Genomic DNA, 15892 nt, shown 5'->3' on the forward strand with positions numbered 1-15892 from the left:
AACAGACACACACACAAAAAAACAGTCAGTAATCAGATTGACTCAACCTCATGCTGTTTAGTACAGGATGAAACGGCCGTGTCAAAATCACGTCTTTAAAACAAACGAATGTTGAACAGACGATACATTTAATAGTAAGAGAATTATTTTACTTTTGCACTGAAGCATTTATAGTTCATCAAGGCGAATTAATAATAGAAATAATAATTATAATACAATTTTACTAATTCTCTATAAGTAGAGAATTCACATTTGTTAAATTGTGTTGATGGAACCATTTTCATTCAGTTAAAAATCCAACAAATAAACAACTCACGCTGTGATTTGACTCACGGAAATGAACAGTTTCCAATATAACAGTACAAAAAGATTTTAAAAATAATTATGTAAACTGTTATTTACTTGATATAATATAGTATTGATTGTATGCTTAGAAAATATCAGCGTATCATCATGTAATTCAAAGATTAAGGGTTAACATCTGGAACTCTGTTGCCATGGCAACAGGTGCCATGGCGACCCCAGAGAGACGGAGAAACGGAGAGAATAGAGAGAATGTTGTCACAGTTAATGGAGATGTGCAACTTCTTTCTCGGGGCAGAGGACCGAGGAAGGAATTCAAGAATGGTTGGATAAAGGAGCGACTCGAGGCTTAATAGCGCGTTATACTGGTTAAGATGAAGGATCATCATGTTATTTAACATGTGTTTATACAAAAGATTAAATCTGTGTTGCCAGGCAAGAACACTGAACAGAAATAACCTCATATTATATATTTTTTAATCTGTTATAAACTGTAGAATCTGGCATCTTGTAACACAGAGTCAAACACTTTAAAATCACATTTTTATGTTAATTATTGCTTTAAATTTAAAGTAATCTTTAACCCAGTTTTTTTTTTGCTAAAATGGAATAATAATATTAGTAAATCCAACTATTATTCCATTATTGTTTAAATGCAGAGGAGTGTGTGTGAAAGTATATCAGTGCCAACGGAATAGGAGTGGTTGAATTTAACGAAAGAATTTCAAATGTTTACATTTTTTTATGGAGACATTTTGAAATGAAACAACATTTTTTTGGAATATCTGAATTGAATTAATTTGTTCATTGAAAGGATGGATTTCTTTTTTAATTTATGAACTAAAAAGATTCTCTTACTTCTCTTTGTTATTGGTCTTATTTGAGTTTTGATTTATTTTTATGAAAAATTGCTGTATTTGCTGTGGCTAATTGGAAAAAAACTATTTCCAGAAGGAGATCAATAAAGTTCTACCTAACCTAACCTAACCTATGTTTGTAAGTGATAGAGATGATGCATTGATCACAATTATGAAACTATATCAGTGTCGCCAGGATGTTTCAAATGTTTTTAATTCATTTTAATTCAATAGTTTTAAAAGGTCGAATTTGGATTTATTGAATTATTGAATCCAAAACCTCGCATATTGAAATTATCATTATTTATTTTTAATGATTTGAATATTTCTGAAATAAATGTCTTTTACATATAGAATGAATTATTCTCTTTCCAACAATTCAAAAATATTTTTTCTAAATGTAATACTTTCAAAAGAGTTGCCTTATAAATGTAAAAATTGTATATAATTGAAAACCCTATAAATTAAAAAATATTGAACTTAGAATTAGAATATCAAACTGTCGTTTTTCTAAATGTTCAATCTAAGGTAAGGTAAGGTAAGGTAAATCTTTATTGATCCCTCAGCAGGTCTCCTTCGGGAAATTGTTTTTTACCAATAGCCAGCAATTTTTCATAAACAATAAAAAATAATACATAAAAAATAAAATAAGAAGAAGAACATAAAGAGGAAGAACAAGATGACACAATCTAAGTCTAAAGATAAAGATAAAGAACATAGGTCAAAGAAAAACAACAAAGACAAAGGATACAAAGACTAACATAGAACAGAACATCCAGATACTCTCACTCCACTCCTGCCCCCGAACTCAAAATTGTACAATTTAATAGCACGATGAATGAACGAGTCCTTGAGTCTATTTGTTTTGCACCTGGGAAGGAGCATTCGTGCTCTACATCTGCTTCTCATGTGAACATGTGAAGATACTAAATATCAACTGATCTCACCTCGGAGACTTTGGGAGGAACTCCATCTCCTAACACTTCCTTGAAGAAGCACTGCTGGTTCATGTAAAATGAGAGTCCACTGGTTCTCTTGAAGGCATCTTTCAGCCTCTTCAGCTCGACGTCAGTGACTGCAAACACAGCGAGAAACAAAGAACTTACATTAGTTACATTTAGTGAATAGACAGTAACAAAGTTCACTTTTGCTTTTGTATAAATTATGTTGTTCTGCTCTCTCTCGTTTCCTTTTGACACTTATTTTATGATCAATATAAAGAGGAACAACATAGACTTGGCAACTGCCATTGTTCTGTTGACATCCGGCCAGTAGGGGGCGTTGTAGTCCATGCAGCTTCAAAACATGCTCCTGAACATAGACTTTTTCTAATCTTGAATCAATCCAAGCCAGAGAAATACCATTTCAAAGTTGATGAAGTAAACAAGAAAAAAAAGTCCTGGAACATAAAGACTTACCGGTGAAATTAAAGTATTTTATTGCTATTATTGGTTTAACCTACATTAAGAGGAGGTTGTCGATAAATGTAGTCTTAAGCTTAAGACTCAAGAATCAATATTCTCTTGATAATTTGGGATCTGCAGATGTGAAATTAGAAATGAAAATTTGAATTAGAAACCAATAACTCAATCGATCAGTACGATATATTCAGCTCATGATACGATATATTTCGATACAGATACAGAATTTGGATTCTAATGGACACTGAATTTTGGTGACATTGTTAAAGTCTCTTTTGGTTGAATTAATAGTACTGAAAGACAAAATTTGTTCAAATAATGTCCAATCAGCTTTTAATGCGGCTGCAGCCGGCTGTATCCTCTCGTCCTCAGTCATCGCCGGGATCTCGCAGGATAACATTGTTACATTAGCGGCGGAGAACGTAATGACTGCTGCCATTTAGAGGCCTAACGTCAAGCCTTGAATATTTGCATAAATTCTAAATTTAAAAAATTGAATTATTTTACTTTACATACGCTTAATAATAGAAACATGTACATCCACTTGAACAACAAACAAAACAGTTGCAGATAATCTAGATGGACCAGAAATGTTCTCCTTTTTCAGGTACTTTATCGATATTTAACAGTAATGTACTGATTTTCTTTTTAATATTCTTCAAAATTATATTGATTTATTTTTTAAATGTTATGCTTTCAAATCATATTTTATGTTTAACCATGCGTCTTTTTAGGTTAACAGTTTTGCTTATACATCCTTGTATATATCCTGTATCACAGTACACCGTATCATTGCAAGATGTATCGCAACAATTTAAAGAAATAACATCAGACGCATTAGTGTGTTTTGTGATTCTCTCGAACGTGACAAACAATCAATGTACTTGGAAATATTTGGATTCAGTTGCGAGTCCAGTTCAGGACTAATGAGATACAGGACTCAACAATAACAACACTGTTACAGGCGCCGCACACTGACCAGTACACTGCGTTCATTGTCAGGACATGATTTGACTGCGGAGTTCTTGGACAATCAACTGATCTTTCTTTTGTCGCGAACAGTTAAACCAGACACAGACACACACATGTGTGCAGGTCGCACACCTCACAAATCAATATTATCTCATTTATTGTTTTGAGTAGAAAAAAAGTCACATGATGTCAATGGGAGAATAACAATGTATAATGTATGTATTCATGTGTATTATATGTAAAACAATAACTATTAATAATACATCTAATGCTTAAATTAATAAAAAACATTGATCTACGGATGTATATTATAAAAAGATCATGTTTCTTCGCTGAAGAAACTGAACTAGTGTCCTTTGGTAAATGTGCTCGGTCACTGATGCTTATGCAATGTGTGTGTGTTGTGTTGGTGTGTGTTGTGAATGTTGGTGTGTGATTTGTTGATGTGTAAGTGTTACAAGTAAGTTTAATAGTATGTGTTGTGTTAGTGTGTTTTCTGATGGTCTGGATGTGTGTTGTGTTGTGTTGATAGGTGTGTATTGACGGTGTGGGTTGGTGTGTGATTATGTGTTGTTTTGGTGTGTTGTGTGTTGTATAAGTGTGTCTCTTGTGCTGTGTTGGTGTCTGTTACCTGTGTATCCATTTTTTTCTTTCACCCCTACACAAGTTTTTTTTAAAGGCAATGGATTAAAAGAAATATTGAATTTAGAACATTTATTAAGTGGAAATGTTTTTGAAAATATTTGATATTTAAAATAAATTATAAAAATGTAATTTTATTTTTCCTTTCAACATACAAATTGTTTTATTTAAATATTCAATTATAACAAACATTTACATCAACATTTTAACATGTAAAAAAAGGAATTAAACCATGAAAAAACAAACTAAATAAAGTGTCAACATTTAAACTGTTCATTTAATGATCTAATGACACTGATATACTTCAAATGGTTCTATTGTCCAGGTATTAGGAGTCAAAGCGAGATGAATCTTAACATCTCAACACAATTTTGCTGCTTCAGTTTCAACAGCTTTTTTCACAGGAAGTTAATTTGCATAAAACCGAAAAGGATCATGGGATGGAAAAATGACAATGCTCTCATAGACTGCTATAAAAACTATAAAAAAAAAAAAAATTTTTACTGCAGTTAAAAAATGAGGAAATGTTTTTTTGACTGTAACACATTTTGACTTGAGAACGGTAATGAATTATCCAAAAACAGTTTTAAGGTTTTTACCAAACACAAAAAATATCACTGCAACAAATACAAAACTCATCATTCAAAGGATAAAAAGTCAATCTTTACAGGCAAAACAATTTTAAATTCAGATTCAAAGAAAAAAAAAAACCAGTTCATTAAATTAATACAATCGATTATTCGAGAAAAAAAAAGTATTTTCTTTTATTAAAGTTTAACATTCCTTTATGTGCTCCAAATAAAAACACAAAGGCCACCAAATTAAAGTATATTTGTTGTCTAGAGTAGATTCACCTTTAAGTTCAGGTCATTAAAGTGACAAAGACTATAATAAAGACTTTTCTTTTAATTTATGAAATACGTTTGGTTTAAAGGAAATGTTGGGTTTCGTCTTTAGTGCTTATTCTTCAAACCAATCACATTACTTAAACTTAAAGGAAAATATCATTATTATCGACTAAAACTTTTTGTCGTTGGCTGCACTAAATGTTGGTACATTTTCACATTTTAATGTATTTATTTATGTCCAATCGTCAATAAAGTTAAATAAAAGTCCACCAGAGTTCAGTCACCCGCACGAGGAAGCAACAGGCGATAAATTGGTCACCTTTTCCGGCAAATCAAATAAGTTGTCCTTCAGGTTAATGTTAAGCCACAGGAGTTGACACATTTTATGGGAACTCAAGAAGGACTTTAGCCTCGAATCAGAACAGCAAGTAGAACATTAGATTATTACTTTCAACGACTGCTCAGAGAAGTTCTTTCTTTTACTCGAGATCCAAATTAGTTTCCACGGTAGTAATACACAAAGGTTGTGATATTTAGAAGGGATTTTATGAGTGACATGTGAATATTGAATGGTTGAATTTAACATTTCAAATGTTTAAAGATACATTTTTTAAGATTTGAATCAGCAAAAGTCATAATAAAGGAATAATTGAAGTCAATACTTTCTATATTTAAAAGTTGAACTTGTTTTGAAAACATTTTCAATTTTCTTTTTTTCTCAGATAGAAAAATACGAAACATTTTAATAAGAAAATGCCAACAAAGTTTCATCATTTTAAAGGGTTAACTAAACCATTCAATATTCTGATGGCGTTGATACACTTGCATACATGAATAGAATATGACAGGTATTTTTTGGATGAACTTCAGCTGTAGATGTGTTGATCTGTAACACTGTGGATAAGTGAACTGTTAAACTCTTGAAGAATCAGAAAAAAATACTTAAGTAAGTAAGTAAGTAAGTGCAGGTCATTTGTAAAACGCCTTTCTAGAAGGAGTCAGTAGATTCATCAAAAAGAGGGAGAGGAAGTTGTTCCAAAGCTTATGAGCAACAGCAACAGAATTTTAAGGATTGGGAGTGAGTTCTCCTACTACAGCGGCTCAGAATGATCGCTGCAGAGTTTTGTATCAACTACAGACGAGACAGATCCTTCTTGTTTAGACACGAAAATAAACTGTTGCAATAATCCAAACGAGAAGACACAAACACATGGATTACAAACTCCAGATCGTGTTGTGACACCATTTTCACTGAGCACATAACTGTATACTGACAACATTTCTTTTAAATATGGGATTCCTGAAAAGTGGACGGAAGACAAAAGTTGCGAGAGATAGTATAATGAATGGTTGTTCAGTGGATAAAGAACCACGATGAACTCCCAACACAAATCCAAGTACTACAGTATATACAGTGTGTTGCCGTCTGAACAAGAAGACACACTACAGAGAGAGCCGGGAGGACAGCACTGCGTCCAAGAGCAGATTAAAAGAACACCAGAATATAGTCTTCAAATTGTTGTGTGAGAAAAGCAATATGAATCAGTGGCGGCTGCGAGAGAAATAAAGATATAAGCAGTGGCAAATTATGTTTTGAGACTTTGACAGCAATAACTCAAGATTTGTTAGCAGTAAGTACAAAACTTGTATTCATATACAATTGTTTGACTCCTGCAAGATGATCTCAAGACATTTTTATTTGTGCAGAGACTTTTGTGTTTGTCACAGTGTTGTCTTGACCTTTTAAGTATTTATTTTATTAGGTATTTTTTGTATTGTTTAAGCGCTTTGTGACCCTGGTCTTGAAAAGCGCTCTACAAATTCTAATGACTTACTTACATACTTACATATACAGGGTTTAAAATCGTTGTAAACTACAAAATAATTTGAACGGGCTTTGTAGTGTATAGTAGCAGAGTAATAATACAGTGACTTGTGTAGTAACATTTGGACAGATTTCTAAGTTCCTTGTACCACATAAAAATAGCTCAAGGTCAGTAAGTAAAACATCTGTATTGCTGTGTACTGCTATTTGGAAAAACAATTTCCCGAAGGAGACCTCCTGAGGGATCAATTAAGTTCTATCTATCTATCTATAAGTTAGTAATTATTGTGGTTCTACAAGAATACATACTTTGCGTCTGATAACTAGTGGAAGGGCTTTGCTATAATGGGATTTGGAGGTGTTGGATTCAAAGTTCATTTAGTGGGAATGACAACGCAAGTTGTCAGATAAGGTCTGTTGGCTTATTACCTTATGTGCGTCTGTCTGTAAATGTACTTCTATCTAATCGTTTGCCTGTCATTAAAAAAAAAGAAAAATCAGCTTATTCTTTGATAATGGATTACAAATCAAATAAATATTGAACTTGTGTTTGTAATTAGCAGTTACATGTGTTCAATGTCATATCAAGGAACGACTTAATGTTTTGTCCTTGTCCTTCATTCATTGCTTATGATTGACAACTTTCTTATTTTAACAAAAACAATTATAACAGGAACAATAAAAAGAAACCCAGGAATAAAGCCAGGACGATAGGGTTTGCACAACGACAGATGCCATATCTAAACACTGATTGTTTACAGACAGATTTACACAAAGGTTGCCCGCGGTCACCTGTCGTCCCACCTGAGGTCAAGTCAATCCATGTAGATGAATGACTCAACGAGCGGCAAAGCATTGTCGTGATATCTGGATCAGAACGAGAGGTTATGAGAGCAGAGGCCAACATGACGTAATGATGCCTTCACTCCTCATCCAGCCCGCTGGAATCACGACCCCGCTTTGTTTATACAACGAGTCCCTTGGAGGCCACGAGCGTGGCAAACCTTGATAGATAGATACGATTGATACGATTGATACGATAGATACGATTGATTGATAGATAGATACGATTGATAAGATAGATACGATTGATAGATACGATTGATATGATAGATACGATTGATAGATAGATAGATACGATTGATAGATAGATACGATTGATACAATAGATACGATTGATAGATACGATTGATAGATAGATACGATTGATAGATAGATACGATAGACAGATAGATACGATTGATACAATAGATACGATTGATAGATTGATAAGATTGATATGATAGATACAATAGAAATATACGATAGTTGGATACGATAAATACGATAGATAGATATGATCGATACGATCGATGGATACGATTGACACGATTGATATGATCGATATGATTGATACAATCGATAGATATGATCGATACGATAGATACGATCGAGTGATCGATCGATAGATATAGTTTTCAATGGGTGCGGCTTCAGATCATTTTCTAATGTCAATATTTCTATGAAAAAGAGAGTTTTGTACAACCAGACACACGAATACAATAAAGGTCTAAGATCTACTTAAGACACGCTTAAATCCACACATTGGTTGACCTTTATGACAACAATTCAACCCAGGGTGCATGTGTTTGACACGATCCTGACCTAAAAAACAGTATTTGCATTAATAATAGTATTTGTATTCCCAAAACAGATTCCATATGATGTTAATTCTACCGTCGGAAGTGACTCGTTGTCAGACATAGAGATGTAAGATGTCAGTCTCATGTCATACGCAGCTGTCACATCGCTGTCGCCTCCATTGACACAATAAATACAATATATTAACAACGAGTAACAAGTGAGGAAACAAAAACGCATGTAGACTCAGAAAATATATAGAACTGTCTGCTGATAAGAACCGCGGCTAGACGTGTCAGTGTTGACAACAAGGGCTGCTAGCATGCACTGCTAAAACACAAGCAACAACAAAAACAACAAGAGTCCAGAACCTGCTAGTGATAGTCTTGTTTAGAACCTCATCTGAGGAGACTTTTTAGACCAGAAGAACCTGGACCTGAGCAGGAATAAGAACGTCTGGTGCACACAAACAAACAAACAAACACAACGCTTGACGTTTAGCAATCGACAACAAAACACAACGTTAGCCAATCCGCTCATGTCACGAAAACGCCTCTTATATCGATAAATAAACATTAAAATAAACACGTGATTCATCTGCTACGATAAAAAAAAACATTTTATTTGGCGTTAAATCTACATGTAATGGTACATTAAAGATACGCTTTGACACGTTAGCATTGCAGCTAACAGAGGTGTCACTGCTTTTTAATAACAAATAAAAAACATTCGTATTTGATCGAACACAACAATTGGAATTCTTTAGAAAATACGTTTGTTTTTCTGGTTCTACTGCGAGGCAGTGAAGCTAAAGCTAGTGGACACACTCGGCTTTACCTCTCTTGACCGCCTCGTCGTACGACAAGAACCCGATCCTCGACTCCTTCGCCCCCATGATCCCCTCAATTCATGGCGACGGTTTAGCGTGAACGTCGAGGGTTCGATCCCCTACATTTGGTTCGTGTCACTCGCTGTATGTTGTGAAATGTGTTCCTGGTACTGTGTGTGTGTGTGTGTCAGTGTGTGTCTGTGTCAGTGTGTGTGTGTGTGTATTCTAGCGACGCCTCCATTCTGTCACATGATCAGACTCTACAGGTCAGTTGATCACTGGATACACAACTGGCTTCCATGTGTAATGACAACTTTTCCTGGTAACACAGTGTGTGTTTTTAAAAACTCTAAAAATATTTGGCAGGATTTCGCGGAAACTAATGTCTTATTTTTAATCCTTGCGTCAGAAAATGATTTGCAAATGACGCCATCTTGTGGACACTATTTTTGACCGTTTATATTTTTTGTATTTGTATTACCCCTAAAATATTATGAATTAAAATACCATTAGAGAAAAAAAGTGCTTTTTATTTTATGAAATAGCCTCTCAACAGCCACTGTAAAAATGTGGGCACTGGCGGGAAAAACATTGGTGGGAAATTGAATTTCCTTACTTTAAAATCGATATTATTAGTTTGTATGTTGTTGTTTATTCAGAGTAAATTGTTTAAAAAAAGATTAATGTTTTATTTGATCAAATTCAATTCTTGCCTTCTCTCCAATTTCCGAGACCCTTTGATTGTATTTATGTGGCCCCCATGAATTCATGAAGAAAATCATGAAGAAATTAACAATATTATTTTGTATATATTTCTACTATTCATTACTTGTCCCTAAATATAACTATTGTTTTTTTGTTAAAGCACTCCTGTCCTTCGCTTTTGTGAGTATGTATTGCCCCTCAAATATCTGAATTTAAAAGAAAACGTTTAAAAAAAATGTGCATTTATTTCAGAAAATGAGAGTTTTATAAAATAAAGTTCAGCAATAGTTATAGCATATATTATTACTTGATTTTGTAATTTTGGCACCTTTATTTTTGCTTGATGGCCCCTCACAACAGCCACTGTATTAAATGTGGGCACTGAGGAAATGTAATTGGTCTGGAACCGTGTTCTGGAACCTTCAGTAGATTCTAATCCACACAGACCTAAGAGCCCGAGTTGGGGTGTAAGGCTGGATCAGAACACTGATGGAAGGTCTGACTATGAATAGATCTGAAAGTAAGAACCGGAATTTTAAAATTGATCCTGAAAGAAACTGGCAGCCAGTGAAGAGTTTTAGGGCTCGGGTAAATGTGAGTTCTTCTACTAGAACAGGTCAGAATTCTCACTGCAGGGTTTTACATTAACTGCAGGCGAGAAAGCTCCTTCTTGTTTATTATTAATGTCATGTATTTCCTTCCTTTTTTTTTTACTTTTTAGTTTTTAAATACATTATTAGTATATGTACTACTAACTTTTACTACAGAGTTGCAAAATATACTATATTTTTATTATTTTCTTATTATATTAATTAATCTGGCTCCAATGTGCAACGACAACTTTTCACATACTTCACGTCCTCTATCTTTTAATTATTTATTTCTACTTTGTGCCAGAATTAAACCTTTATGTCATATTAAATTAATGTCATAAAGGTTAAATTCCTGCACAAAGTAGTAGTTCAAGTATTATCAAATATTGGTGCAACATATCTATGATGATTATATTTTTTTCAAATAACGTTGTGATCCATCTTTAATTAAAATAAAAATTAAAAAAAACATTCTAAATCGTCATCATTATTATTATTATCGTTGTTATTACTATTATTAATAATAGTAGTGATTGTAATAAATATTCTCATCGGTGGTGAAATTTACGAGGCAACGACTCGCGACGTGAACGCACCACCTGCGTGACGTCAGCCGTGTCAACGACAACATGCTAACCTTGTTGTCACGTTTGTCGTTTTGCTTTCGTTCACAAAGAAACTGTTGCTGAAATGTGTTTAATGGGCGAATTTACAAGCGACGCCAATCGTTTGACGAGTGAAATGTCGCCGTCAGCGAACTCTGCTGCTTCTGCTGCTGTTTTATACATTTTATGGTCGAATCCAGATATTGCTGCTAAACGTCGTGTGACGCAGACTGATGACGTATTAAAAGACGTAAACGATGAAGCCTCATATCTTCCTCTACTGGCCCAATATAATCGGTGATAACTTATTTTTAGTATTAACGTTGACGTCATTGTTGTGACTGTACACGTGGAACAACAAACTAACCTAATATTCATCAATATATGTTTGTGTTTCAGGATATCTGAGAATTCTATTGATTTTTACTTCCTGGAGTTTCCACGAGGAACCTTTTGTTTTTATTCCTCTCTACACAGTTTCCATTGCACTTGATGGTGAAGTATCTGTTAATATTTACCTTTATTTGAATTGATTAATCTGTTGTATCTATCTATCTACTACAAACTACCTGTTTTCACAAATAATATTTTGTATTTTTTGTATTTTACTACCTTTAAAATGGATTCCACTAAAAGTTATAGTCCTTCCTCCCTGTAACGGTCTGTTTAAAGAAACATTTATCAGGTTTTCTTGTACTATTAAAAGTGACTAGTACTTAAATATGACTATTGGGTTTCTTGTTCAAGGACCTCTGTCTTTCGCTTTTGTCATATTTGTAGGTATTTATTGCCCCACACAAATCTGAATTTAAAACAAAACATTTCGGGGAAAAAAATGAGCTTTTATTTCAGAAAATAAGAGTTTTATAAAATAAAGTTCAACAATAGTTATAGCATATTTTATTACTTGATTCTATTACCTTTATTTTTGCTTGATGGCCCCTAACAACACCCACTGTATAAAATGTGGCCCCTGAGGAAATGTAATTGGTCCGGACGCGTGTTCAGGAACCATCAGTAGATTCTAATCCACACAGACCTAAGAGCCCGAGCTGGGGTGTAAGGCTGGATCAGATCACTGATGGAAGGAGGAACTAGACCATGAATATCTATTTTTCTTCCACTCGTACTGTATGTATCTGAACGTGTGCTGGTTTGAAGCTGATGTTGTGATCATGGCAGGTTCATAGTGATGTTGTTTTAAACTGTAGTGTTTCTGTCCAGGGGTGGACGGCTGGTTGGCCAGGAGGCTCGGACAGACCTCCAGGTTTGGCGCGTGGCTGGACGTCGCGGTGGACAACCTGGGCAGAGGCATGTTGTGGAACCAAGTGTGGCAGGTCTGAAGCCGTTTCTTCTGTTTTCATTGAGTTCATCCAGCTTGTGCGTTCATCCAAATAAAAGGCCCACAGACCGGCATGAGACCAGCTAGTATCTCGTCCTCTAACAAACAATAAAGTGACGCAATAACTAGATTTAAACCTTCATCTGTAACAATTAAATAAGAAGAAAAAGTTTGGGAAACCTTATTTGCTCATTCATTCTTTAATTGACTAGTTTTATTTGTTGAATTTTATCTTATTTTAGCTGTTGTTATTAGCCATAGATAGATTATCAATTTATTTTTGGCGAGACTCCACTGTATGCAGAATAAATAAACAATGTTCAGTATTATATATATTTAGAATGATGAACAATAGTCCTGCTCTGTAGAAACCTTATTATGTACTCTTATTATTTCTATTGTTACAAGGTCTATGAGTTTCATTATTATTATTAGTAGTTATTGTATTAGTAATAGTATCATGTTTTGTAGTATTTTTGTTATTATTTATATCAGTATTTTTGCTGATTATCTCTAGTTTATCTCTTTCTTATGCTGTTGTCTTGATGGGCCACTGTAAGTAATTCCACTCGATAAGTAGTAAATATAATGAAAATTTAAAAAAAAGTCCTTAAATATGTGTAATTTGCATTCATGTGAATTAATAATAATAATAATTTTAATGTGTAACAAAAAAAAAATGGACAAAGGAAAATACAATTGAACACCAAATAATGTCTATCATAGAATTTTACTTCTGGATTATTAAAAAAAAAAATATATATATATAATGTTTTGAATAAATCATATAAAGACTATATATTAAAAAAAAAAAAAACATCAATACAGTACTGTCAAATATCAATACTGTATTTTATCTAACAACATTGCGATACGTAACCATATAGATAATTTATAACAACCCTAGTCTTGTTTACATTTTTGTATTTTACTTTTAACGTGTCACAAATCCTTTAAAAACTGATAACAAAAATACTTTAGTCATGCTTTTAACTGTGTGTTTCTATAAGTATAACACGTGCATTTTCCACGTTATTTCTTCAGAATAGTTTCGTGATCAACCTCTTTTGGTTTGTGGTTTGGTGTGTTGCAGTTGGGCTGGCTGGTGTCGGCCGTGGAGTGGTGTGTGTTTGTGTGCAACCACGGGACCAGAGGGGAGCAATGGAAGAACAGCTTCAACAGCAGTCCTCCTATCATAAGAGCGATCATGGCAAACGGTGACTAGTAGCACAGCTTCAGGAAATCTCTCTTAAAAAGATGGAGGGTAACAAAAAACAAGCGTGTGTGTGCGTGCGTGTGTGTGTGTGTGTGTGTGTGTGTGTGCATCAGGATTCCGGACTCCTCTGGGGTTGTGGGTGGTAGCTGGTCTGCACTGCCTTCCTCTCTGGTTGTATGGAGGCCAACATGGACTACTCTCCCGCTGCCTGCTGATGCCTCACTGGGCTCAGATACTGGGGGCTGTGCTGCTCTCTGCAGGACGTGTTCTGGCCCTGAGAGTGGAGGTATGGAAGTGTGTCACCAGAATATTGAATCGAAATTGTTTTTATTATTTTGTTGCATTTAATTTAATTCTTTAAATATTTGAATTCAAGGATTTGTATATTAAAAGGATACATTAGTTATAATCAATTTTTAAAAAAATCAAGGATATATACGTTTAATATTCTAATTCCAAAAATTCTCAAGTAAATTTTCTAAATTAAATCATTTTTTATTTGTTTCCTTTTAAATTCAATATAATAATGTTGGTATACTAGTGCCACCACACTATACCAAAAGCTACTTGATCAAACTTTTAGCCAATCATGCGATGCGCAGATGGTCACATGACTAATGTTTAATAATATGTAAAATGATTTAATTAAAACAAATTCAGCCTTTCAATATAGAAATGATTGAATTCAAATAAGAAAAAGTCCCAACATTTTATATTGAACCATTCAATATTCTGATGTCGTATCAAATTATTAGTCACATGCATGTTGTAAATTAGTGTTTTTTTGTTTACAGATATGGTGTATTTGGATGCATATTCAACACCTGAGCAGCCATGAAGAGAAAGAGGAATGAAGACGAAACCTCCAACAGGAAGCCCGGAGTATCTAAATATTTACGATCGTGAAAGGTTCTGTGAGCCAAAAACAAAAACAAAGTCTACACAACAGTGTAACAATCCCACTTGGATTCAGAAGGTTCTGGTCGGGCAGATGTGTGGTCATAGAAATGCTTCTTTTGTTTACTGAAGTCCTGAATCACCCGACGGTCTTGTTTTCGAACAGGCTTGTTATCTGGGTCAGTGGGATGAACTGTGTAATGGAATATGTTAAAATATGTTTACTCATCAATCATGAGCTGCGCTGATGTCCTTGGATCAATCAAATAGTTATTGGACTTTAACCCTTGCTTTATCTCAGGGTCAGGCTGACCCGAAGGCCCGATTTCAAAGGTGTTTGTGGTATCCCTTGTGTTGCCTCTGGGTCAAGGTGAACACATTTGTTGTCAGACCTTCGGGTCACCTTGACCCTGAGATGACACAAGGGTTGAGTAAAGACCAGCTCAGCCAAGACAAAAAATAAAATCCTCATTAACTCTAGTTGTTGTCATTATTTATTTTATCTTTTAATTATTTGAATTAAAATATCAAACTTTATTTAAAAAAGATAACATTATTCAATGAAAAAAATATGTAATGCTTCAAACAACATCTAAATAAAACAATTCAAAGTTTAAATATTTGAAGTGTTGATTTAAATAATTAAATATTCTGGTGATACTTAAAATACTTTATACTTGTATACAGTATATGCTAGTGTCATGTTGTCGTGGCAACGGATTTTAAGTTATAGTGGATACTGCTGCCACCATCTGGCTGATGTGTGAACTGAGGAGGAAAAAGAAAAACGCACTCAGGAGTCCGTGATATACATTTTTAATGTTTCAGTGGCTAACAGTGAATCAGTAACAACGTAACATCACATTTCTTTATCAAGCAGATTTGTAAAGCTGGATGAGAAGCATCTGAACAATACACTTGAATATATTCTCCTTCCTGTCAGGTTTTGTATTTTCAGGAAATCTATTTTTTTCTGCACCTGAAGGTTTTGCCCTCGATTGTCTTGATGAGCTACATACGAGTGTATGATCGGAATATTTTCCAGACGTTTAAGCAGAAAACATTGTTTAAACACGTGAAGGGTGCACCATTGATTTCCTTTTTTTTTTTTAAAGATGTGTAACAAAACTCCAGAATGTGACGATTGATATATTTAACAAGGCAGTTTCTCACTTCCACCATAAAACTCTAGATAATGTGAATCACGACAAACGAGT

General features: G+C 34.1%; 2 protein-coding genes across 6 annotated transcripts in view; one reads left to right on the plus strand and one right to left on the minus strand.

Annotated features, from left to right (window-relative positions):
- Positions 1-9513, minus strand: part of usp32 (ubiquitin specific peptidase 32) — a 44872-nt gene extending 35359 nt beyond the window's left edge. For all 5 annotated transcript variants that reach the window (XM_087795194.1, XM_087795190.1, XM_087795193.1 and 2 more), the window contains exons 1-2: positions 9326-9513; positions 2108-2235 (exon numbers count right to left, since the gene is read on the minus strand). In XM_087795194.1, coding sequence (XP_087651320.1) covers positions 2108-2235; positions 9326-9383 — 186 coding nt within the window. In that variant the 5' untranslated portion in view covers positions 9384-9513. The remainder of the gene's footprint in view (positions 1-2107; positions 2236-9325) is intronic.
- Positions 9514-11243: 1730 nt separating this feature from the next.
- On the plus strand, positions 11244-15155 carry LOC148075095 (uncharacterized). The gene is made up of 6 exons (XM_087795202.1): positions 11244-11517; positions 11620-11715; positions 12445-12557; positions 13656-13779; positions 13892-14064; positions 14573-15155. Exons 1-6 carry the CDS (start codon positions 11478-11480, stop codon positions 14630-14632), a joined length of 606 nt encoding a protein of 201 aa, XP_087651328.1. The 5' UTR covers positions 11244-11477; the 3' UTR covers positions 14633-15155.
- The last annotated feature ends 737 nt before the right edge of the window (positions 15156-15892 follow it).

This window comes from Callionymus lyra, chromosome 7 (assembly GCF_982586985.1).
Source record: "Callionymus lyra chromosome 7, fCalLyr1.hap1.1, whole genome shotgun sequence".
Lineage (NCBI taxonomy): Eukaryota > Metazoa > Chordata > Actinopteri > Syngnathiformes > Callionymidae > Callionymus > Callionymus lyra.

Excerpts from the sequence above, each read along its gene's own strand:
- LOC148075095 (XM_087795202.1), top strand. The coding sequence starts at position 11,478 with ATGAAGCCTCATATCTTCCTCTACTGGCCCAATATAATCG. Across the intron at positions 11,716-12,444 it reads AGTTTCCATTGCACTTGATG|GGGTGGACGGCTGGTTGGCC; the intron begins GTGAAGTATCTG and ends GTTTCTGTCCAG. Across the intron at positions 13,780-13,891 it reads AAGAGCGATCATGGCAAACG|GATTCCGGACTCCTCTGGGG; the intron begins GTGACTAGTAGC and ends TGTGTGCATCAG.